This window comes from Equus przewalskii, chromosome 6 (genome assembly GCF_037783145.1).
Source record: "Equus przewalskii isolate Varuska chromosome 6, EquPr2, whole genome shotgun sequence".
NCBI lineage: Eukaryota > Metazoa > Chordata > Mammalia > Perissodactyla > Equidae > Equus > Equus przewalskii.
Genome location: NC_091836.1, coordinates 56,811,003 through 56,837,188, shown reverse-complemented (window position 1 = coordinate 56,837,188; position 26,186 = coordinate 56,811,003). Strand labels below are relative to the sequence as shown.

At 39.1% G+C, this 26,186-nt stretch overlaps 1 protein-coding gene across 4 annotated transcripts in view; it reads left to right on the top strand.

Annotated features, from left to right (window-relative positions):
• FOLH1 (folate hydrolase 1) overlaps positions 1-26,186 on the top strand; it is a 52,556-nt gene that overhangs the window by 18,765 nt on the left and 7,605 nt on the right. For all 4 annotated transcript variants that reach the window (XM_008515328.2, XM_070623927.1, XM_070623928.1 and 1 more), the window contains 11 exons: positions 281-406; positions 1,194-1,380; positions 5,350-5,443; positions 8,232-8,330; positions 9,184-9,269; positions 10,831-10,950; positions 13,100-13,182; positions 14,601-14,664; positions 18,389-18,456; positions 21,567-21,658; positions 23,566-23,656. In XM_008515328.2, coding sequence (XP_008513550.1) covers positions 281-406; positions 1,194-1,380; positions 5,350-5,443; positions 8,232-8,330; positions 9,184-9,269; positions 10,831-10,950; positions 13,100-13,182; positions 14,601-14,664; positions 18,389-18,456; positions 21,567-21,658; positions 23,566-23,656 — 1,110 coding nt within the window. The remainder of the gene's footprint in view (positions 1-280; positions 407-1,193; positions 1,381-5,349; positions 5,444-8,231; positions 8,331-9,183; positions 9,270-10,830; positions 10,951-13,099; positions 13,183-14,600; positions 14,665-18,388; positions 18,457-21,566; positions 21,659-23,565; positions 23,657-26,186) is intronic.

Genomic DNA, 26,186 nt, shown 5'->3' with positions numbered 1-26,186 from the left:
TACTTACATGCACTTTCTGGGGAACGCTTCTGTAGTCTTACAGCCATTCTAGAGGAGACAAATGTGAACAAAACTTACTATGTATGTAATTCATGTCTCAAACCCAGCTAATTGCCTTCACAATTCACGTTCGTTTCTTCCTTGAATCTCTTATCTGAAGCTCATGCACTTCTGACCATCTTGCTTACTCTGCCTCTTCCCTCTTTCAAAGATGTGGAACAGTCCAGAGAAATCTCTGTGTTAAATCTTGCTTGAACTAAATCATTCCTGATCTCAACAGGGTGATCTAGTGTATGTTAACTATGCCCGAACTGAAGACTTCTTTAAACTGGAGCGGGACATGAAAATCAATTGCTCTGGAAAGATTGTGATTGCCAGATACGGGAAAATTTTCCGTGGAAATAAGGTAAAACTCATCTCTTTTTCCTTGTCCCCGAATAGCAAAAGTTGTAGTGTATCTTCCATGTGTAGAGCCAGATCCTTAAAGCTTTCTGAGGACGTGATTCTCTCATATTCTGTAACGTGCCTACCTTCTGGGGAGAGCACATTGACTAGCGTATAGACGGGGGTTCCAAATTGGATCGCTGGAATTCAGCCAGTGTAGAAGTTCAGGGAGAACAGAGATTTTTTTCTATACCTGCAAATTATGCTGTGGTCTACAAAAAAGCATGCCTTGGATTTGTTGTTAACCTTCAGTGTCTTTGTTTTGAATATTATCTTTGAAAATAATTCCTAAATTAAATTTTAATGTGAATTATTATAGATAAGAGAAACCAATTTATAGACAGCAATTTTTAAAGTTACTATCACTTGATTGTTAATTTTTTTTTCTTCTTTGGTGGGAAATTAAATTTCAAATATATTTCCTTTCAGCCAAAGAAGAAATGGGAATCTGGCCTGTAAAATCTACTTCCTTATTGTGCTTCTAGATAAGCAAGTTCTCGCTGATGCTAATGTGAACATTTTCCAAATCTGCTGCTCTGAGGGCTGACCCAGCCCTGGAAATTCCTTTTTAGAGCTTGTAGTAGGAAAGAGAAAAAGCCAGTTCTGTGTGAGATGTCCTTTGTTGTAGGTCTAATGATAAAAAATTAAAGATAAAAACTTTGGTTACTTATTTAAATGTAATTTTGAAAATTGATATTATAAAATTTTTAACAACCACCTTGAAAGAAGAAAAACATTGTGTTTTCTAGGTTAAGAATGCCCAGCTGGCAGGAGCCAAAGGAGTCATTCTGTACTCAGACCCTGCTGATTACTTTGCACCTGGAGTCAAGTCCTATCCAGACGGTTGGAATCTTCCTGGCGGCGGTGTCCAGCGTGGAAATATCTTAAATCTTAATGGTGCAGGGGATCCTCTCACACCTGGTTACCCAGCAAATGGTGAGTGGCCTTAATCATCGGAGGAAACTTAACAACATCTATAAGTGATTTTATTAAAGGATTTCCTTTGACATAACAAGCTATGTCTTTTTCTTATTCTCTTTGCATCTAAGAAGTAAATTAAAAAGTTTCAAACTTTGAAAATTGTTGGTTCAGGTCTCTTATCCCTTATTTGGAATCCTTGGGCCTGATGGGTTTTGGAATTCAGACATTTTCAGATATTTAAGAGTAATATGGTGCATTTACCCTATATTGCATAACACTCACATAGGAGGCTGGGACAATACATAATACAGGAAGCAAGCATATAAATATTTTTGCAGCAAAATGTATGAATAGAGGCTGACCCTGTGGCGTAGTGGTTAAGTTTGGTGCACTCTGCTTTGGAGGCCTGGGTTCGTGGGTTCAGATCCCAGGCACAGACATACACTACTTGTTAGCCATGCTGTGGGGGCGACCCACATATAAAGTGGAGTATTGGCACAGATGTTAGCTCAGTGCTAATCTTCCTCAAGCAAAAAAAGAGGATTGGCAACAGATGTTAGCTCAGGGCTAATCTTCCCCAGCAAAAGTAAAAACAAACAAAATGTATGAATAATTATACTAAGCAGAGGTAAATAAGTATAAATAGCCTTGTGTCTGTTCAAGTCAGATTTTGCTCTCAGATGAGTTTATATCAGATCAGGTTTTGTTGCCAAGTAAATTCTCCCCAATTTATGGTTTTCACAGTTTTTGGGTTTCTCGGTTGTCAATAAGGGATAGTAGGACAGAAGTTCTGTAAAAGCCCCTGAAATGACACATTTCGAAAATAGAGTCTAGAAAATGCTTAGTGCATCATTGCTATATAAAGACAATAGTGATAACTTTCAAGGAGTTTTTCCTAAATGCTAGCTTTTTACATGTATTAACAACTCTATAAGCTTCATAGAATTATTATCTCTATTTAACAGAGGAAGAAAGCAGGACTAGAAGTCAGCAATCTCCTTAAGATCATCACACCACTAAATGAAGAGTTGGGATCCAAATTCAGGCAGTCTGGTTCCAGCGTCCTCATGCTTGTCTTATGCTGAAATGCCCCCCGTAAAACAGTAGATCATTAACGAAGGGAGCTAATTTATTTTGAATGTAGTTGGCTATTTGGTGACATTTACAAAAATCTATGATCATTTAGTTTGTGTGGTTTAAAACTAACTAAGGTATATAACTTGGCTAGAAGAGGTTGCCAAAGTATCTGTGGCATTTCCAGATTTATTCTTCATTTGGTTTTTCTATCAAGTTGTAGACTGCTCTAAAGCTTATGTATTTTGGCTTTGTAAGTCTTCTTGGAACATAGTACGTTGTCGTAGATTGTTACTTTTTTTGGAGGAAGATCAGCCCTGAGCTAACATCTGCTGCCAGTCCTCCTCTTTTTGCTGTGGAATATCATCCCTGAGCTATACCCATTGTCCTCTGTTTTGTATGTGGGAGGCCTGCCACAGCTTGATAAGTGGTGCGTAGGTCTGCGCCTGGGATGCGAACCTGCGAACCCTGGACTGCTGAAGTGGAGCGTGCGGACCTAACTGCCGCGCCACCTGGCCGGCCCCTGTCATAGATTATTCTTTTTTTTTTTTTTAAGATTTCATTTTTTCCTTTTTCTCCCCAAAGCCCCCCGGTACATAGTTGTATATTCTTCGTTGTGGGTCCTTCTAGTTGTGGCATGTGGGATGCTGCCTCAGCATGGTTTGATGAGCAGTGCCATGTCCACACCCAGGATTTGAACCAATAAAACACTGGGCCGCCTGCAGTGGAGCTGCGAACTTAACCACTCGGCCACAGAGCCAGCCCCCGTAGATTATTCTTTTAAGCAATATATATTATCCTATAATAAAATCTCATAAATCTACCTGAACTTTACTTACTGTACCTTTTTATTTCCAAGTTTTAAAAAAAAATGCAACTTTTCCCAAGCTCTGTTAGTTATAAAAAGTTAAAAATATGTACATAAATTGAGATTAACTGGAATATTTCTGTTGATTATCCTCAGATTGAGTGATGGCATTTTAGCGGAGAAAGTCATGTTATCCCAATGGGGCTCACATTTATTGAATTTCATTTTGTGGCCTATTCTTTTTCTCTTCCTTTTAATTTTCCTTTGTATTAGTTCTAACATACAAAAATAGAGATAATTATCTGCATTCTGTCACTCTCGTTTCATCTCTTCATCCTCCCTTTTTTGGTTATTACTCTAGAGAATTTTAAAACAAATCCTACACAACATATCATTATGTCATTTTACCCATAAGAAGAATAAACTTTATGGGCTGGCCCAGTGGCACAGCGGTTAAGTATGCATGTTCCACTTCGGCGGCCCGGGGTTCACCGGGTGCGGACATGGCACCGCTTGGCAAGCCATGCTGTGGTAGGCGTCCCACATACAAAGTAGAGGAAGATGGGCGTGGATGTTAGCTCAGGGCCAGTCTTCATCAGCAAAAAGAGGAGGATTGGCAGCAGTTAGCTCAGGGCTAATCTTCCTCAAAAGAAAAGAAGAACAAACTTTTGCAGTCACCTAAAGTTCTTATTAGATAATTTAAAAATTTGGAGAAAAAATGGAAAAATGCTCCTATTTTTCTTAAATCTGAAGAAATTGCAGAATATGTGTTTTTATTTTGAGGTAGAGTTTACATGTATCTCATGTACATGTAAAATGCACAGATCTTAAGAGTTCAGTTCAGTCATTTTTTTTTTTCTATAGATTGGCACCTGAGCTAACATCTGTTGCCAATCTTCTTTTGTTTTTCTTTCTTCTTCTATTCCCCATAGTACCCCGGTACGTAGTGGTATATTCTAGTCGTAGGTCCCTTTGATTGTGCTGTGTGGGATGCTGCCTCAACATGGCTTGATGGCGGTGCCATGTCTGTGCCTAGGATCCAAACCGGTGAAACCCTGGGCCACCGAAGTAGAGCACGCGAACTTAACCACTCAGCCACGGGGCCGGCCCCAATATATTTTCTAAATTGTATACTTCTTTGTCACTCAAAATAAGATATAGGGCATTTCCGTGACTCCAGAATGCTCTCTTGTGCCCTTTTCTGGTCAATTTTCACTGCAGCCCCCAGAAGCAACCATTTTCTGATATCTGTCACCATTGACTAGTTTGCCTGTTTTCAAATTTCCTATAAAGAGAATCAGACGTATATATTATTTTGTGCCTTGTTGCTTTCACTTGGTACAATGATTTGAGATTTATCCATGTTATTGTGTGTATTGGTAGTTTGTTCTTTTATCTTTAAAAAAAATTTTTTTTGAGGAAAATTAGCCCTGAGCTAACATCTGCTTTCAATCCTCCTCTTTTTGCTGAGGAAGACTGGCCCTGAGCTAACATATGTGCCCATCTTCCTCTATTTTATATGTGGGACGCCTGCTACGGCAGCATGGCTTGACGAGTGGTACACTGGTCCGCACCCGGGATCCGAACTAGCAAACCCCTGGTCGCTGAAGCAGAACGTGCAAACTTAACCGCTGCGCCACCGGGCCCACCCGAGTAGTTTCTTCTTTTTAATTGCTGAATATAATTCTACTGTGGGACTATGCCACAGATTGTTTGTTCTCCTGTTGACACACACCTGGACCATGGCCGGTGTTTGGCTACCCGAATTCAGCTGCTGTGAGCAATTTTGTAGGGTCTTTTTGTGGACATATGTTACCGTCTTTCTTGGGTCGATACCTGGGAGTGAGATTGCTGTGCTCTAGTGCATAATTCTGTCTAACGTTACTTTTCAAAAAGGTCATCCAGTGACTGTATAATTTTACACTCTCATAAGGAATGTATGTGAGTTTTAGTTGCTGCACATTCTTGCCAACATTTCAAATTGTCTGTGTTTTTTATTTTAATAGTTCTGGTAGATGCAATATTAAGAATGTGTTTAATGTGATTTTCAGAGAACCTTTGAAAGGGACTGAATTTTTATTAGTACATTCAACTTTTTTCAGAATATGCTTATAGACGTGGAATCGCAGAGGCTGTTGGTCTTCCAAGTATTCCTGTTCATCCAATTGGATACGATGACGCACAGAAGCTCCTGGAGTAAGTTTGTAAGAAACAAACAGATGGCTCCTTGGGTAATTCTCCTTATTGGCAATCTTCACCTTTTACGCTTTTGTCTCTATTATTTGATACTGAAATTCTCTGAGATGGGTGGAGGATATAATTTTATCGCCATTTTATAGAACAGCGATTCTATCCCGGAATTTACTTTATGTATTAGTATCCAGTGTGTAACAGCCATGAAAACGAGCCTTTCAGATCTCCAACTGCAGGGAGCGTAATTGATCAATTGCTCCAGCCACTGGGCTTTAAAATCCATCACTGTGTGTGTGTCAAGGCCATGCTTCCCACAGATGCTCCCAGTCGGCGACTGAGTGCAGCAGGGTCCGTTACTGGGAGGCACAGGACTCCTCTGGTGGGAGACGTTGGCTCAGGACTCCCTGACAGCCTTGCTCAACTAGATGCTGCCACCTGACACTCTTTTCTTCCTTCCTTTTCTTCTTTACCCTGTATCAGACCTACATGGCAGTCTCATGGCTTTCCCAGCCTTCCCTGCCTCCTTTGTTCTTTCCTTCACAGACCTTTCTCCCAGTAAATCACTTACTCTTCTAGTCCTCTTATTGTCTGCTTCTTGGAGGACCTGGAACAACACTGTGAGCGCAACTTCCATTTCATTTTCATCTCTATTCCCCTTGCTCCTCTGCTTTCCTTATTGAAAGAGTTGTTATTGTTTAACCTGACATTGGAACTCTTTCTCCTCTCCTGCCCACTTTCTCCCCTCTACATGTCCCTTCTTCTCCATTATCCTTCAGGAGGAGAGAGCACGGGCTCCTCTGAAAGTGGAATTTGCTAGAGACCAAAGCATCTGGCCAGTTAGTCCCTTTTCTTCTTTGAGTTCAAGGCATTCTTAATCGTTTTATTCTAGTATTGATAAGAAAACTTCTTGGGACGCAGGGCAGTGCTCTCATTTTTACAGGTGAGGAGATTGACATCCAAGTTGGAGCGATCTGTCCAATTTAAGGACAGATTAAGGAATAGCACCCCGTCTTTTTTTCTTCAGGCTCTCAACTTTACCATATGGGCTAAAATTCAAGATCAGGCACAACTTTTGAGGGTGCCATGGACTACGCATTTGTCTAAACATACTTATAAGTAACTTCTAAAGATTCGTGATATTTAAGAGATGAAAGTGATTTTAGCGATGTTTGTAATAGTGGAAAACCATAAACAACACAAATCTTCAATAATTGATAAGTAGTCAAGTATATTACCAACTATGATAGGCATGAAGCCATTAAAATATATGTTGTACAAGAATATTTAATGATGTGGATATGTGCTTATGCTATACTATTAAGTGAAAAGGGCAGATTTTAAAATAATGCATAAAGTATATTCCCAATGATGTAAAAAGAAATACATTTACACAGTTCAAAATTCAAAGGTGTATACAATAAAAAGTTTCCCTCTTACCCATTTCCACCCCAGAGACAATCAATATTATTAGTTTACAATATAGTATTGTAGAAATATTTTATGTATAATCAAGCATATGTATGTTCTTCTTCACTTGCCTTCACAACTTTTTTTTGAGAAAAAAATGTTCTACTTTTTTGTAAGTTTGCATACTTAATACTCTGCTATTTTGACTATTGGTTACACTTTTTTACCAATGTAAAAGGTCCCTTAATGTTACTTGATGCTTCTTATGTGAAATTTTATTGTAAATAGATAAATAAATTTTATAATATCTTACTTGAGATGTTTATTAGCCAAACTCCCCAGTGAGGTAGGAAAAAAGAAAGTAAGCATGTACTCTCTGATAGAGCATTTTGAAACAGAAGATTATATTTAGTTTCCCACGAGAAGATAATCTTAGTGATTGTTTCAGTATTGGGTGTGTGGTACATTCTAGGTCAAGTTGAGCTGCTCTCGTGTCCTCACGTAGGTAGGCAGGGAACAAGCTCCTATGTGCGGGCACAGAGAGAAGGAAGAGATTGCAGAGCATGCTCCACTGCAAAGCCTAGGGTGCATGGGGCGCGTGAGCCGAAAGAGAGCTGTAAAAGACACATCAATGTTTTCCACTCTCTTAAGTTCATCTGGAACCACCTTCTTCTATCTGCTGCTATTTAGCAAAGGTACGTTTGCTTTCCATGCTCAAATCAAGAAAAAGTCCATCCATGCTCTATCATCCATAAACAGTATCATCTATCTTCTCAGTCACCTGATGAGAGAACCAGGGCTACTGGCATGCACTCGCTGATCCACCTGCATCTTTCTACCTTTCTGAATTGAAAAAATATAGCATGAAGTTTTTAGGGGCTGCTGGTTGAAGTGAAGACCGTTTCCTTGCTCTTCCTCTCTCCCTAAGAGATGTGTGTGAAAGTACTTTGCAAGGATGACTATATACATATTTTGAGTGTCTTTGTCAGGGGGAGAAATCACATAAGGGAATATCCCGAGGAGTTTGACGTCAAGCTGTATCTTCAGAGCATCCTCTGGAGAGCACTTTATACAGGGTTCACTACTGTCAACTGGTAACACAGAGTCTGAGATTTTATCAGATATTTGAAGCTGCATGACCATGGGCATTTGCCTAATCTCTTGAAGCCTCATGCTCTTCATCTGTGAAGTGGGGAGACTTCTGGAGCCAACTTCCTAAGAGTTGTGGTAAGGATTAAATGGCACATCATATGCAAAGCACTTTGCATTGTCTCTGACTCAGAGAAGTCGTTAGGAACAGACACTCAAGAAAACGAGTTCATTGATGTTTTAACTTGTAACTCCACAGTTTTCCTTCAGCTAATAATACTTTTTGTGTTCACAGAAAAATGGGTGGATCAGCACCACCGGAGAGCAGCTGGAAAGGAAGTCTCCCAGTGCCCTACAACGTTGGACCTGGCTTTATTGGAAACTTCTCTACACAGTTAAGAGACTGTTTTTATTGTAACTTGTTTTGGGGGAAGGAAATCTTTAAAAAAAAAAACAATTACAGGGGCCTGCTCCGTAGCCGACTGGTTAAGTTTGCGCGCTCCCCTGCGGCCGCCCAGGGTTTGGATCCTGGGCACAGACATGGCACCACTCGTCAGGCCACGTTGAGGCGGCGTCCCACATCCCACACTAGAAGGACATGCAACTAAGATATACAACTGTGTACAGGCGGGGTTGGGGGAAATAAAGCAGAAAAAAAAAAAAAAGATTGGCAACAGTTGTTAGCCCAGGGGCCAATCTTTGAAAAAAAAAAAGGGAAGATTGGCAACAGTTGTTAGCCCAGGTGCCAATCTTTAAAAAAAAATTACAGAGAATGACTGAAAGAAGTAAAATCTATCTAGTACCAGCAGGAAAGGAACCCACAGGTTGAACTTACATCGTTACCATTGGACAGTTGGCCCATGTAATTTTTGCCAGTGTACATTTAGAAATCTTTTAAACAATGATGTAAGATTTAAAAATTGCAGGTAGTAGGGGCTGGCCCAGTGGCGCAGCAGTTAAGTGTGCACGTTCCAATTTGGCAGCCTGGGGTTCGCTGGTTCGGATCCCCGGTGCAGACATGGCACCGCTTGGCAAGCCATGCTGTGGTAGGCGTCCCACATATAAAGTGGAGGAAGATGGGCACAGATGTTAGCTCAGGGCCAGTCTTCCTCAGCAAAAAGAGGAGGATTGGCCGCAGATGTTAGCTCAGGGCTAATCTTCCTCAAAAAACAAATAAACAAACAAAAATTGTAGGTAGTAATCTGTTAACCAGTATTTTTAGAATATGTCCTTTATTTTTGCATTAGGAAAGTCAAGATGCACATCCATTCCAACAATAAAGTGACAAGAATTTACAATGTGATTGGCACTCTCAGAGGAGCAGTGGAACCAGGTAAATCAATCGTTTGCTCAGCAGGTATTGACAGAGCAAGTCTTCTGTGCCAAGAACTGCTCTGAGCTCTGGGAATGTCGGGTGAACTGAGCAAAGCAACCCTTTGTCCTAATGGAACGTACATAAACAAAATACATAAATATGAAGTAATTTTGTATTGTGGTGCTTGTTGTGGAGAAAAGTGAATGTTGGGGCTAAGCGGGTCATGTGACCTGAGTTAGTGATAGACTGTATGTGCTTCAGTTAAAGGATCATGGGAGGAAGGGCAGAGGGATTGTTTTTGAGGTGTTTTCTCTGAGTTTTCCAGATTTGTTCACCACATATTTCGCATGGGGAAATATCTTCATGATAACTACAAACATCTCTGTGAAAGATAGCACTCTTACGATGTACGCCTGAAACTAAGAAGATATTGTATGCCAAAGATTCTTCAATAAAAAAATAAAAGATAGGACCAGTCCCAGTGGCCTAGTGGTTGAGTCTGGCTCACTCTACTTTGGCAGCCTGGATTTGGTTCCCCGGCCTGCACCACTTGTCTGTGGCCATGCTATGGTGGTGGCTCACATACAAAAAGAGGAAGATTGGCAGCAGATGTTAGCTCAGGGTGAATCTTCCTCAGCAATAAATAAATAAATAAATAAAAATAAAAGTGCTCAGAAAATTAAAGTAATAAATCTTTACACGGTTTTGTTTTCCACTGAAGTCGATGAAATATATAAACACATGATTTCCACAGGATTTCAGATGACCTGCTGATTCATACGTATTATAATTGGTCTTCACTATGTTCCATTTCCTTAGGAATTGTGTGGTTATATGTTTCTTACCTAAACAGATAGAATTAAATTGCATATTTTTCTTACAAGCAGTCAGTGATTTTTTTCAGGGACCAAGAATGTTGCTATGCTTCCAGTGACTACTCAATGATATATAACTGGCTATTGAATCTTACAGAGTACCAATTTTGTGCCAGCTCTGTGCTAGGCATTGGGGATGAAGGGATAAAAAGACACGGACCTGGGACAAAGAGGGCACAGTGTGGGAAGGGAGCCATACATTTAAGTGTGGTAGGTGCTTTATCAGATATGAAAAGATGGCCCTGAGAGTTGGGAGCAATGCCCTCCCTCTCTGGAAAATAAGAAAGGTTCATAGAAGGGAAAAATCTTTGAGCTGTACCTTGAAAATTGAATAGAAGGAGTAGAAAGTGGAGAACTTAGCACGTGGCCACTGTGTTCTCTTGGAAAAAACTGGAAACAAAGTTGTAAGTAGGTAACAAGAATACTAGAGAATTATATAAAGAGGTGAAGAGAATAATTTTAGACTTACTTATCATTACATCTATACTTATTACTGTAATACATTGATGTGTACATGTGCTTGTCACATTGATATCTTCATATGTCAAAATCAGAGTAAAATAATTTGTTTACTGAAGTCTTTGGGAGCCTTGCTATCTTTCTTTGAGTGATGAGAGCTCTGTGTTTAGATGCTATCAAGTCATTTGCAACTTACCCTGTTATTGACCTGAAATGACAAATAATTTTGCAATCATGCTTTTTAGACAGATATGTCATTCTTGGAGGTCACCGTGACGCATGGGTGTTTGGTGGCATTGACCCTCAGAGTGGAGCAGCTGTTGTTCATGAAATCGTGAGGAGTTTTGGAACACTGAAAAAAGAAGGTAATATCACCAAAACGTAAAAAAGACTGACTTCTCTGAGTCCCAGCATAGTCCTCTGTTAAATACCACCTTCTCATGGGTTTGTGTGAAAAGTCCACTGAGAGGATTCATGCAAACCTTATCATCTTAGTAGCAAAGAGTACTCGGGGGTACTTAACACAGAGTGGCTTTCAGTAAATAGTAGCTATGTTACTTATTTTGATAAGTCAATTGTGTTGTTTATTTTTGCATTTATTTATGTAATAATGTTTAATTATTGATATTTATATAGAAAATTATAATCTGAAATAAAGGAATTATACTGTTAGTGATTTTTCTTGGCAACTGAGAAGATGGAGATGGGTTTCTTCACCGGAGAGGGCACACCAAAATTAGGTCAGAAACCAAAGCATCCTGGCCAAACTACGAGCAGAGGTTCCTTAGGCTCTTCCAGCCTCGCACCTCAGGTCACGTGTCCTGAGTAACTGAGGAGATCGAAGCTCACTCAGGACAATGCTGGTCTTGCTTCCTGGTAGGATTCTATCAAAAGTTTGATGTCTGCGTTCTCACACTCCAAGTCTTGGTTTGCCCTCGCAGAATTTAGGTTTGTATTCTTAGCACCATTGCTTCAGTCATTTTATAATCTTCATATGAAAACCAAGACAAAATTTAGTTCAAATGGTTGCTTTTTAAAATAATCCTTACACACTGAGAGCAAAAGTTCCTTTCTCTTAACTGACCCTGCAAGCAAGATGTCTGGGGGCTGTAAATGTGACCCATATTTTTTTAGCAACAATAAAAATGATGGTAAAAATATGTTAAGTTTTCATGGTACTCATTTTCTCAGAGAAACGATATTTTCACTTGTGTTCTCTATTTTAAATTCATAGCAACCAGGGAGAAGCTTACCTAGTTATTTCTGTTCTCATTTTACAAATAAGTTATCCAAGGTTTCTAGAATCAAATAATTCACCCAAGATTATATAGCTAGTGTGTAGCAGAGTCAGACAACCACGGCTTAAAAATCAAATTTCTGGCTACCAGGCCGCAAAACTGTGATGTCTCTCTTTAAAATAAAAGGTAAAGGTGATATTCTTGTTTCCACACAGCTGTCTTATATTTTAAGAAAATAGAACTATGGAGACCTGAATTTACATAGCTCATGAATTAGGTAGTGCTTAAGATTATTGCAAAAAATTTCATGATTTTGCAAGAAGATTCCCTGTGGGAAATACAAAGATCACAGGAACAATGATAGAATATGCCGAAAGAATGCAATGATGAGGAATGACAATAGGAAATCTGACAAAAATAGAACACTGGACTCAGCTGTAGGCATGCACATTCTTGATAAGCACAAATGAAATACCTACTAAAATAATGGCTCCTTACAATTTTTGGAGCACATTTTAAGTGCTGTATTTGTAAATATTATTCCATTTAATCCTCCCAACAATCGAGTTGGTATCTTCATCACCTCTGGGATTCCTGGTGTACAGATGAAGAAAAGGAAGCTTAGTTAGTCTCAATAACTTTCTCTCAGTCATGCTGCTAGTAAGTGAAAGAACCCTGATTTGAAATATGATCTTTCTTTAACTCCAGGGTCCGTGTTTATAACGCCAAGCCATATGACCTCCCTATTGAATTATGTGGTTTTCAGCAGCGACAGACATTGCTCTTGCTAACTGAGCTTCCGTTGACTAATGCTGGCAGAGAATGGAGTGAAATCACACAAGCAGCTGACACTGGACAATCGTTCGTGTGATGCCCCAACAACACGGAAGTGTTGTAAAGGCTGTTCTCTCAGTTGTGTCTGCTCTCAGAACACAGACCGCATCCAGCACTTGTTTCTTTCACTCTTGGCAGCTGCAGAGCATAGCCGGCTTCCTGCGCATGTCCAATCATTATAAACCTATTAGAATATTTTATGGTCTCACGGAATTCTTACTTTGTCTACATTTTTCCTTTTTACGACACAAATGTGCTATTTTGTATTGACAAATCAGTTTTAAAATCTTGCAAAAGGGAATGATATAACTAAAGATTCTCACCACAATTCACCCTTCCTGAACAGTCAATGACATTTTTGTTCTATTTTTCTGTTGGGCTTGGCCGTGTCTTGGATGTGTTACGCGTTTTCCCAGCGTTTATCTGTACACATTTGTTTTAGGGTGGAGGCCCAGGAGGACAATTCTGTTTGCAAGCTGGGATGCGGAAGAATTTGGTCTTCTTGGTTCTACTGAGTGGGCAGAGGTTAGTTCATAAGTTGCTACAATATGGATTTTCATAATAATAAAGCAATTAGGACTTAATTGTAAAAATAGCAAATGAATCCAGTGACAAAATATTCAGATTGTTTTCCAGAAAATCTGAAACAACGTCTTCTTGTTCAAAAATCAACAATAAAAATCTTTGTCACTAAAGAACTATTTTGTTTGAACTTTAAAAGCCACTTCATATCAATTATCAAAATAACTTATCTTCATTTTCTGGGAGGTGATAGTAGTAAATAAGTAAATTCACTAGAAACCAAACATCAAAATAAGTATCATGTTCCTGTTCCCCTTTTGAAATTAGGTCCCAAAGCTACCCACATTGCAATACCCCCGTGAACGTGTACAGTGAGCTATACTTTTCACGTGTATCTTCCTTATATCATAATGCCCTACTCTCAACTAAATCACGTGAAAGTGAGGCAGAAAGTCCCACCACAGAATATTTCATAGACTCCTTGGAGAGTAACTTTACCTGCATGTATTTATTGTTGGCTTTGTGGAATAGGAGCATTAGCTGTGAAGTAAATATATGCAAAGTTAACATTTACTCCTTTAACTTCCAGTCATGCTGTACATATTTATTTGGCTCCTTTTATATACTTCAGGAACTATGAGAAGCCCTGGAAACTTCACTTTTCTTTGAAAAAAAAATAGTAGTGCTCCTATAGACGAGAAAGATTTATGTTAGTGTCAGAGCCTAAATATTTTGAGAGTGTGGTTTCTCTCTTTCAAATTATTTTTGTCACAGAGAGTTGCATGTTTTTTTCCTTTTTCTTTCTTACACTCAGGATTCTTAGAAAATTGCGTGTTTTGGAGACTCAGAATCCACTTGATGTCTCAAAACAACTTGGCTATTCTGTTTTAAAATTGTGCAATGATCAATCTTGACCAGTAGGTGGTGGCACAACACAGGAAAACAACTTCATGTTTACGGTCATAGAGACATGACTTGACTTCACGTATTTTTAATCCATAAATTTGAAATAGCTCATTCCCTGTGAATCAGGCAAGGTTCGCTCCTTAAATAATGAGATGTTCCCTGGAAGACTTCCACCAAAAGGGTCTCAGACCATTCACGTTTGCTGAGAGACTTTCTTGAAAGATAAACTATAGTATGTTTAAGAAATCAACTCGTTTTCCATTTACCATATTAAGAATGTGGACAGTTTCATCTTGAATTTTAGTCTTAAAAATGTTTTGCTTGTTATTTCTTACCAAAAATCCTCGTTGCAATTCTTTTAAAGAAACTCTTTTTTGAGAATCTTATATATCAAATTTGCGGTGGACTTAGGCCAGCTTAATTCAGAAATCGGCATACAGTAAGTGTAGATGTGCATTTTTTTTTAGGGGGAAGTTATGGCTCTCTGTTTATGGTTTCCTTTCTTTTTTAAATAGGAGAATTCCAGACTCCTTCAAGAGCGTGGCGTGGCCTATATTAATGCTGATTCTTCTATAGAAGGTGAATATCATTGGTCTCAAAGGAAAAGATGTGCTGGGGGAGCAGCAGCAGTTAATACATCACGTACTGACAAGGAAGGCAGATCCATTCCCATGTGGTTAGGGACTCTGCTGCTGGTTTGTCGGTGCTGCCCTGACTCACGGCAGCTGTGAGCCCTAGAGTGCTAATTTGGGAGAGCAGCGCTCCTTGATTTGTTTTGTCTGACAGATTACCTTGTCTATGGTAGGAATTTAGTAAATATTTGTTAAATGAATAAGTAAATTATACAACTAAGGATTTGTATGATTTTAGAATAGGGTAGCAGAAAAGCATTATTTAAATTTAACCCAGTTTCATCATAATATCATGCATACAAATTTTGAAAAAATGCTGATGTCCAAGATTTCATCTTTCACCGAGTATTTTTCTTCTTAAATTTTTTTCTTCAATTCAACAACTATGTACTGAGCACCTCTCTCTGCAGCGTACTTTCCAGTATTTCAAAGGAATCAGCAGTTAGTGAAGAACAGTCTGGTACTCGAGAGTTCACAGCTCAGTATAGATGATAAAATATATCTGTTTAGGATTCTGACATATGCAGGGACTGTAAGGGTGTAATCGGATGGTCTGGGAGTTCAGAGGAGAGAATGACAGCAACTTCAGGAAAGCCTTGAGAAATGCGATAGACATTTGAGACAGGTCTTTAAGAATGGATTTGCTTTTGATAAGCAGAGATTCGAACTAAAAGACATTCCCAGGTCTATTTCCAAGATCAAACAGTCCATTGCCACTATACTCCAGACCCACTAGTCTTTCTATTCTTGACCATATACAGCTTCCCAGCCATTGCAACTGCTGTTCTCTGAGCTCAGATTGCTGTGCCACACACTGTCTGTTCCCTTCCTATACTTACAGTCTCCCCTGAAGTGCGACTTTTTCAGGGAAGCCATATCTTTGTAGCACTCATGTTTGCCGTTATTAAGTTATTATTTGTTTTACAAACTGCCTCGTACTAGATGATATTCTTCAGCAAGGAACAGATAGGATCTTGCTTGATAACTCCTTAATTCCTAATGCTTCATTAAATACATATTTGTTGCATGCATGCAACAAATCAATGAATAAATGAGTGAAGGGTAGACTTCTAGAATCTTTTCTTTAGTGTAATAGTAAATTTGCCACATCAACAATAATCGAGACGTTTCATTTTAATGGAGGCACTGTGGCATTTACATTTTCTTCCTTGTCCACGTGTCTGAGCTGCACTGTGCCCTAAGTTAGTCCCACAGTACATTTCCATCCTTGCCCCCTTCTCTTAGGTTCGTGGCTAAGGGCCTGGCCTCCTGATTCCCAGCCACTTCCTAATTGTGACCTCAGGTTGTTACTTACTTTCTGTGTCTCAATTTTCTCACCTCTAAGTAGAGTTACTAAGAGCACATATCTCAGAGGTTCTTGTAAGGGCAAAAGAGGTTCATATTTGCAACCATCCCAGACCTCTGCCTGGCACGGAGTAAATGTTTGAAAACGTTAGCTTGGGTTATTATCACCCTTACTTAAAAACACGTAAGATGAAAGACCTTTGCCACACACAATAAATACTCCAGACATTCTTTGAAACTAGAATAATGTTCTCTTTATTGCTAGTTTTTTTTTAAGATTTGATTTTTAATGTATGTTTTTAAATCATTGGATTTTGCTGATCATGTCATTCTCCGCCTTAAAATGCTGCATTGTCTCCCTATCATTTCAGAATCAACAGCAAATGACACACACGTTACTCTATCATTGGGACACCACTTATCTCAATCTGTTTTATACTTAAAATTTTATTAAATGTTCATTTCTCAAGTAATTCCATCAATGATCTCTTGGCTTTCTCATGTTAAAATGCAAAATTTACAAATAAAGTACCAACAGTGTAGCAGGTGCTGTCTTAAGTGCTTTACATGTAAAAATTTATTTAACACTCACAATGACTCTGTGAGGTGAGTACTTTTGTTATATCTGTTGTATAAAGATGGAAATTGAGATTCAGAGGGATAACGTAACTTTCTCAAGGTCACACGCCTGGTAAAAGATTGAGCTGAGAGTCAGATCAAGCTGCTCTGTTCCCACATTCTCCTTCTAACCACCCCGTTCTATTGCCTCTCACTGCATTATACAGGTTTTTGATATCATATTACAGCTAAATGGTTCTGCAACTTGCTTTTTTTCATTCAACAACACATTAGATCTACTTCACTTGAAAATAAGACTTCTACAATGTATTCAGTAGAGCAAGTTATATATCAGTCTCGAGCTGATGGTCAGATTGCTTCAGTTTGTTACAGTAAATATCCTTTCTATTTCCATGCCTTTTTCTTTATAATGTGAAGGTGGAGTAGTAAGCTACAAGAATCATTGTTTGGTCACGGGATATGTGCCTTAAATTGTAATAGATGCTGCCAAATGACCTCCCCTGCCCCTCCAATTTACACTCCTACCAGCACTTCCATTTTAAAAATTGCGTTGGCTATTTGTGCGTATTTATTCTTCCAGATGAGTTTTAGAATCAGTTTTTCAAGTTCCATGAACACTTCTGCTGCGGTGTGTACTTATTTTTTTATTTATTTATTTTTTTGGTGAGGAGGATTGACCCTGAGCTAACATCTGTGCCAATCCTCCTCTATTGTGTATGTGGGATGCCACCACAGAGTGGCTTGATGAGTGGTGCACAGGTCTGTGCCTGGGATCCAAACTCGTGAACGCTGAGCCGCCAAAGCAGAGCATGCAAACCCAATCACTACGCCACCGGGCGAGCCTGTGTACTTATTTTTAAAGCCTTAACTTTTGCTGTTCCCAGTCATGGATCTCAAGCTTTGGGATAAGAGCTGCTTGCCATTCTCTGAGTGCATCATGTACTTTTACATTTCTGGGCATTTCTACAAGCTACTCCTTAATGAAGTTGCTTTAACCTCCCCTCCCCAGGCCCCCATCCTGATTTAGCCTCCCCTCCCTCTGCTCCCGCAGCTTCCCAAGGGCCCTGTCCTGGCTGGTTCACTTGACTCCCAAGCTCATCAAACAGAGAGTTCCTGAGGAATGGAGACACCATCTCTGCTCTCTATTCAGGACTAGCCAGAGAGTGCCTGGCTTACAAATTCATTTTTACAACAAATGTTTTTTGGGCGAATGCTACATGCCTGAGCAGTTCTAAGCCCTGAGGATAGGGCAGCAAATAAAAGAGAACACCTGTTAGCATGGAACTTATAGTCTAGAAGAAGGATGGACAATAAAAAACCCAAATATTTAACATTTTACATAAGTAAGTAACAAGGGAGAAATAAACCAAGGTTGAGAGAAAAAGAGATTGGCCCGAGTAGAGGGGGAGACTATGCTCTTTTAGGTGTTAGGGAAAAACCCAGAAAACATGACAGAGTCCAGAGGTCTAAGTGGGAGAATAAGTCATGCGGAAATAGTGCAGAACACTGTTCCAGGCTGAGGGAACAGACTGTGCAAAGACCTGAGAAGGAGTCTGCTTCAGCAAAGTGGGAGGTGAAGATTTGGAGAGGTGAACCAGGGTTGTTTCATGTATGACGCTGAAAGCCACAGTGAGGATGACGGATTTTATTTAGTGATGAGTTGGAGAGTTTTGGTCAGACTTAGGTTTTAAAAGGATCATCCTGGCTAAGGAGTTAGGAATGGTCTTTGAATGAAAGCATCAAATAAAGAAATGAAATAAACAATCTATCCTCTCCTTATCTTTCAGGAAACTACACTCTGAGAGTTGATTGTACCCCACTGCTGTACAGCTTGGTATACAACCTAACAAAAGAGGTAAAAAGAATTAAATATAATTTAAGAAAATCTAAGTTCTACAAATGATGCTTTCTTGAGGTACCATTGTTATGTTAAACATCTGTGTTGTTTTATAACTCGTCTCTTTTTACACAGCAAATGTCCACTGCAAAAACATTATATCTGATGAACTGTTTACACACATTACTGATTTCGCACACCGCTCTGACCCAGCCTTTGGGTGGCAATGTGTCTACCATCCCCATTTTGAGAACCGGGAAACTGAGCTCAGAAAACGTTAGCCGCCAAAGTCACACAACTTGTACAATAGCTAAACAAGGACTTCGTCCTGTGGTTTAACTCCTTAAAATTGTTTTTGTTTTTGAGGAAAATTAGCCCTGAGCTAACTACTGCCAATCCTCCTCTTTTTGCCGAGGAAGACTGGCCCTGAGCTCACATCCATGTCCATCTTCCTCCACTTTATATGTGGGACTCCTGCCACAGCATGGCTTGACAAGTGGTGCGTAGGTCTGCACCCGAATCCAAACCAGGGAACCCCAGGCCGTCAAAGCGGAACTTGCACACTTAACCTCTGTGACACTGGACCAGCCCCTTAACTCCTTAATTTTAAAACTGATTTATAGTCTTTAATATAATGGTATCAACCACTTCAGGATACAGGAAGAGTTAAAGTTTCTAATTGAGAAAGAAGATGTGTAAAAACACCAGGGCTGACTCCTGGGGGTGAATCAATTTAGGGCAGAGGCTAGATGAGACCATGTCCCCCACTTCCCGACTTCCTGCCTTGGGCTCCAATCCACTGAGCCCCACTGGGCCGGGCTGACAGCTAAAGTCGTCTTAATTCTGACAGCAGCACAAGATACTGAACCTGTCAGAGAGGCGGTGCCTGAATTCTTATAGGACTGACAGGCAGCGATTTAGTTCTTCTGTCCCAGAAATCCACTGTCCTAAAGTTAGTCCTGATGAAGGAGTTTTCCTGTGCCAGACTTTTGTTGTTTACTGCTAATTAACTGATTTGAACTGGAAAGGACAAAAAGACTTGCCTATTTAATATGATTACCAATTGAAATGTAGTTACCAAGAAAAATACAACCATTTCCCTCAGATATAGATATTTTAAATAAAACCTAAATATCAGTAAGCTTTGGTTTCAAAAGCATGGAATTTAATTTTGTTTATTTTTTATTTTATTTTATTTTTTTTGAGGAAGATTAGCCCTGAGCTAACATCTGCTGCCAATCCTCCTCTTTTTGCTGAGGGAGACTGGCCCTGAGCTAACATCCATGCCCATCTTCCTCTGCTTTATATGTGGGATGCCTGCCACAGCATGGTGTGCCAAGCAGTGCCATGTCCGCACTCGGGATCCGAACTGGAGAACCCTGGGCTGCCAAAGTGGAACGTGTGCACTTAACCATTGTGCCACTGGGCCAGCCCTGAATTTAATTTTATAGCTTAACTTCTCCAATAGTAATAAAAAAAATTAATTTGAAAAAAATTTATCCATGTCGCTACTTAAGGGCTCCATCATTTGCCTGCAATGTTATCAATTTCTATGAAATGTATAATAATTTAAATATCTGATGCAGGGTGTTTCAGAGAGTTCCCACCACTCATGTAATTTAAGGTAAATGCTAAGGAAGCTTGGTGATTATATTTGCTTACTAGCTGCGTTGGTGGCATCATGGGACAGTTGCAATAACACTGCTCTCTAGGTCAGGTTTGAAATTATGTGATGCTTGACAATTTTCGGTTTTGTTTTATTCTGTTTGGGGAGAATGATTTGCAGCTTTTCAAATTTTATTGAGAAACTGAGAATTCAGCAATATATTTCTACGTTATTCCAAATTTGCATTTGTTAGAATAAATGAGTGATGTGGTCCCTTTTATCAAAATTTGGTGTAGATTTATAGCTTGATTGAAATTATTTTGTTGCTTTATTTATTCATATTGTACAAGTTAAGATGTTGACATAACGTCTGAGCCTCTCCTTGCACTTAAGCAGATTCATTTGTGTTCCCATGGACCTTTGCACAGACCTCTATTATAGCACCTATCCCACTGAATTCCACATTTGTAGTCACAGTTCCCGCTTACTGAACTTTGTATCCCTGACATCTACAAAAAGCCTTAAACAGCGTAGGTACTCTATGAACTTTTTTGAACTGAATTCATTGAAAAATAGAACATAGGTCTTTTATTAAACATAAAGTGAAAACATTGTATACCATATAGTGTTCAGTTACCTATGAGTTGGAACATTAATTAAAATTTAGTTTGCTAAATGTCTTTTTTTTTCGCTTGAGGAAGATTAGCCCTGAGCTAACATCTGTGCCAATTTTCCTCTATTTTGTGTGTTGGTCACCACCACAGCATGGCTGACGAGTGGTGTAGGTCTGTGCCCAGGATCCGAACCTGTGAAATCAGGAAACCAGGCCACAGAAGTGGACCATGCCAAACTCAACCACTGTGCCACAGGGCCAGCCCCTTGCTAAATGTTTTTGGCATAACATCTAATGCTCTGAGTCTAGAATTCAATAATAGATCATATTTTGCTCTCTTAGTTTTCTCATTTGTAAAACCAGAAAATATATTGAAAACCCAGTGTTTAGCACAATTACAATAAATACACAACTAATTAAATAAAATATTAATGCATTTTTTATTATGTATTATTTAATGACTTTGGCAACCTTACTGGCAAGAAGCAATATTAAAAGAAATATCTTCCCTTAACCAGCTTGCTTCTCTTCATTTTGTTTTTTATGAGAGGAGGAGAAATATATGTTTTTGAGAGGAGCCTCCCTCAATTTAGAAAAAAAGGCCAAAAAAATCTTATTATATGACCCATTCATCTGAATACGACATCTTGGTGGTAATTTGGTGTAGCCTTCTTTTCTCTACACTCCATGTATTTTTAATAATAGCTACACTTATACATAATAACATGAGCATTTTCCTGTGTTGTCAGAAACATTATTGTAATTCTTACTGACTGCTAACGTGTGAGTTGCATCCCTTGGTTTGCTGAATATAGTTTAGCTATTCATTTCCTGGTTAATGGACATTTGCATTTAAAGATATCTGATTTATAAGTATTCTCTCTCTCTCTTTTTTTTTAACTTGTGTAGCTCCAAAGCCCTGATGACGGCTTTGAAGGCAAATCTCTTTATGAGAGCTGGAATGAGAAAAGTCCTTCACCGGAGCTCAGCGGCGTGCCCAGGTAAACGGACAAATGTAACTTTCTGCTGAATTCAGTATGGGATTGTGTTGAAAATAAAAGGGTATTTTCTTTCAATCATTAATAATAAGCATTTAATTTCTCAAAACTCTCTAACATCTGATAAAGGAAAGGCAATGTATTACTATATGCTTTGAAGTTAAATTTGTAGGCCATCAAAAAATCGTTCTCTTTTGGGGCCAGCCCTGTGGCTGAGTGGTTAAAGTTCTGCGTGCTCTGCTTTGGCGGCCCAGGTTCATGGGTTCAGATCCTGGGTGCGGATCTGCTCCACTCACCTGCCATCCTGTGGAGGTGTCGCACCTACAAAGTGGAGGAATATTGGCATGGATGTTAGCTCAGGGCTAATCTTCCTCAAGCAAAAAAAAAAACAAAAACAAGAGGAGGATTAGTAACGAATGTTAGCTCAGGGTAAATCTTCCTCATGAAAAAAAAGTTCTCTTTTGAATAGGAAATAAATGCACATGGTACATAAGTCAAAGGTTATAATGGTGGAAAGTAATTCCCCCTCACATTTCTGACCCTAGTCACTATATAAATTTTCTTTTTTTCTGAACATCATACAGTTAACAAATATTTTGCTTACTTAAGAAAAATACAGACATCATTTCAGTATTGGTTTTATCTTCACAAGCTAGGGAAGAGAAATAAATATCTCGGTAATCTGAGATTATAGGTGTCAACAGTATGAATAATTTAAATTTTTAAGGATAGGATTTGCATCTGAATTATGTGAAAAAGTTTTGCTTCTTTTAACTTTCTTGTGTACAACAAATATAGATGAGAAAGTAAGTTAATGAAGGAAAATATTTTCCAGCTTCATGAATCTTTTAAAAAAGGTCACATATAATTGTGATATTGTGATTTATAATAAGAAATATATATTTCATCTCCATCCCCATTTCTGGCATGGAGCCTCTAAAATTCTTGGAATTTTCCAGAGTGAGGAGAACAGTAATGGTGTTTCTTGCTTTGTGAATGAGGTGACTTTTGGATGCACCTAAGGATGGGAGCTGGTTGCCAGGACAACCAACCAGGTGATTAGAGGGTTGGAACTTTCAGTCCCACCCTGAACCTCCAGGGAGGGGAGAAGGCCTGAGTGTTGAATCAGTTGCCAATGGCCACTGATTTAATTGATCAAAACTCTGTAATGACGCCTCCATAAAACCCCAAAAGGACAGGGTTCAGAGAGCTTCCAGGTTGGCGAACACATGGAGAGGCAGGGAGAGCAGCTGGCACACCTGGAGTGAGCATGGAAGCTCTGCTCCCTTTCTCCATACCTTGCCCTGTGCATCTCTTCCATCGGGCTGTTCCTGAGTTATATCCTTGTATAATGAACCGGTGGCCTAGTAAGGAAAATATCCCTCTGAGTTCTGTGAACTGCTCTAGCAGGTTAATCAAACCCAAGGAGGGGGTTGTGAAAACCTCTGCTTTATAACCAGTTGGTCAGAAGCACAGATGACACTCTTGTGATTGGCTTCTGGCGATAAGGGTGGCAGTCTTGTAGGATTGGACCCTTGACCTGTCAAATTTGACACTGTCTCCAGGTAAATAGTGTCAGAATTGAGTTGAACTGTAGGACATGCAACTGGTGTTCCAGAGAACTGCTTGTTGTTATTGTGGGGAAATACCTCCCACCCCACCCCACCCCAGAATGTTGCATTTGGGTCCAGGAACCCAAAGAACAATGGTCACCTCTACCCAAAATAATCTTAAGGAAGTAGATATTTTGTGATCAGAATTGATATTCCTTCAATTTTTTTTTGCTGCTTGTCTAAGATGATACATCTAAAAGTTAAATATTTATAGTAGTAAGAATGGAGTTTAGTTTATCTTTAATCTGTACTCAGTGAAGAAATTACTCAAATAATCCTCTATTTTATCCCTAAAAGGATTAGCAAGTTGGGATCCGGTAATGATTTTGAGGTGTTCTTCCAAAGGCTTGGAATTGCTTCAGGCAGAGCACGGTATACCAAAAATTGGGTAAGTCTATCAGTAAGTTCGTCAAGATTATTTATAAATATATTTTAGCTGAACAAATAATTCTGAATAAAAAAATGTGGCTTCAGCAGTAGAGGAATGCAGGAACTTGAAACAGAGGGGAGAAGTCTCAAGGGGTGAGGTGGTGCTGCTACGACATGGGAGGGTTCCTGCATCTGGAGTCCTGAGCCTGATAACTTGAATTTCCGTGTATTCCCTTAAACTTATTTTCTGTTCCATTTGGTGACATTGCATTCACCCAGTTACTTAAGCTAGAAATGTAAGAATTGTCTTGACTCCTCTCTACCCATTGTCATTCAAAATTAATCAGTATCAAGACCTGCAAATGTTTGGATTTTTCTCTCATTATATCTCCAGTCGTTAGATATGAAAGTTACAATAACAGATGACACAACAAACAATGGACACCTACACAGGACGTGATTCTTTTCCTCTTGTTGTTGCTGATGGTGATAATGACAATTTTATGGTTTTTATTTTTATCAAAGTAACATAGGTACATGGTTCATAAAATGTCATGTGGTTCTGTTTATAGTGAAAAACAGTGGTCCCTTTTCCCACTTCTATGCTTGTCCCACCCCTGATTCTGTTCAGCAGATTAAAATTCTTTCAACTTGTAATTGGTTTCTTCTGATATCTGTCTGCCTGTTTATAAATAATATGCTTATGCTGCTATTTCTTTGTTTTTCGTTTTTATGTCGTATCCATCTACTTCTTACCAGGGAAGAGGCATTCGGTTCTGTTAAATAGCTTCTTCTCCCAACTCTCAAATACCTTCCCTCATCGCATTTTCTCAGTATGTGGTTGTTCTATGCTTGTTGATTAGAACACCTTTTTTTTCCTCCGTGTATATGTAACTAATTCACCCCAAACTCTAAGTATACTCAAACACATCAGGTGATCTGGCAGATTTCATTTTCCCCTTTATGGGGTGTCTGGATTCTCTGGTTGTTCTCTCTGCCTGTGGCACAGCTCTTGCCTGTGAAGTTTGCCTTTACTGAGAAATCTGAGCCAACCTTCATTTCTCTCCTGTTTGGGATCTTCTGTTTTCTGGATTTTGTGTCTTCCTTTTTCTTGTTTACTCTCTACTTTTTCGGGGCTGCATCCTTCAGGAACTTCTTGAGAAGAATGAAGGAAAGCTAAAGACTTTGCATGTCTGAAAATGTCATTTGCACTACACACAATGCTCTGATAGTTTGGTGAGGCACAAAATTGTGGTTGAAAATCTTGTACCCTCAGAATTTTGAACTCATTTCTTTGTTATCTTTCAGCTTTCAGTATTGCTGTTGAGAAATTTAATTCCTGATCCCTTGTCTCTTTTTTTTTAAAGAAAGATTTTAGTATCTTCTCTTTATGACCATGTTGTCCCTGGTGTACACTTGAGCCTTAGCCATTTTTTCATACATGACTGGCCACAAAGTAGGCCCTTTGTTCTGGAAACCTGTATTATGCAGTTGGAAGAAATATTTTTTCTTGATTTCTTCCCTCGTTCCTCCTTTTTGAACTATTACTAGTTTGTTTAGCATCTGGGGCTTATTTTCTGATGTGTTTCTCTTTTGTTTTAATCTATGTCTTTTTCTACTTTCTGGAATGTTTTTTCTCAGCTCTGTCATTCTTTTTTCATTAATTGAAATCTTTTTTAAGTTTTCCTCCATTCACTGCAGTACCTCCTTACCCTGGGTTGATTTTGTTTTAGTTTGTGTGCTTTGTCTGTGTGTTTCAAGTTAAAGGCTTTCTTGCGATGCCTGGTCATCTTTGGCAATCTGTTCTATTTAGGAATGAGACCATAAAAAGTTGACTGAAGCCCTGTATGCATGGGTGGCACATGTTATATGGGAAGCTTCATGGGATAGTGATCAAGAATGCCTGTTCTAGTTGCTTCATTGGGAGGCAACCAACATTAAGAATCTGTAGGTCTTTTCTCTTGGACTAATTATTCTCCCCAGACAGGAAATCTTCAATCTCCTACCATTGGGGCAGGAAGTTAGGCAGGATCAGATGGGGGTGGTGATGAGGGTAGATGTTAATATTATCTACATTTTACTTATAAGAAAACTACAGCAAAGAAAAGTTAATAACCTTTGGGTTAATAACCACCTAAAGTTATTTTGTGATAAATCTGGAAGCCTGGATTCAAACTCTGGCAGCTAATTCCAGAGGCCCAGTCTCTTCAACATACCACTATGTAAAGTGTTCTTTTATATCAATAAAAAAAAGTAAGCAGCTAAAAGAATGGGCAAAAGGCATAAATCAGCAATTTATAAGTTTGAAAAGTCCTTCACTCATGCGTTTTTGGGTTTATTCTTGGTTTCTTATATCTGAGCATTCCTTCTCTTTCCTTTGTGAGATTTTGGATCACTACTGAGCCCCTCTCTGCTCAGACTCTTCACTCTTGAGCACACTGCGTGTCAGAAAATTATTCATTCATGGAATTTCAGTCGTTAAACGATTTGCAGCCTCGCCCTATGTAACATTGTATAATGTTTATTTATTTGCCTCTAACAATTTTCTG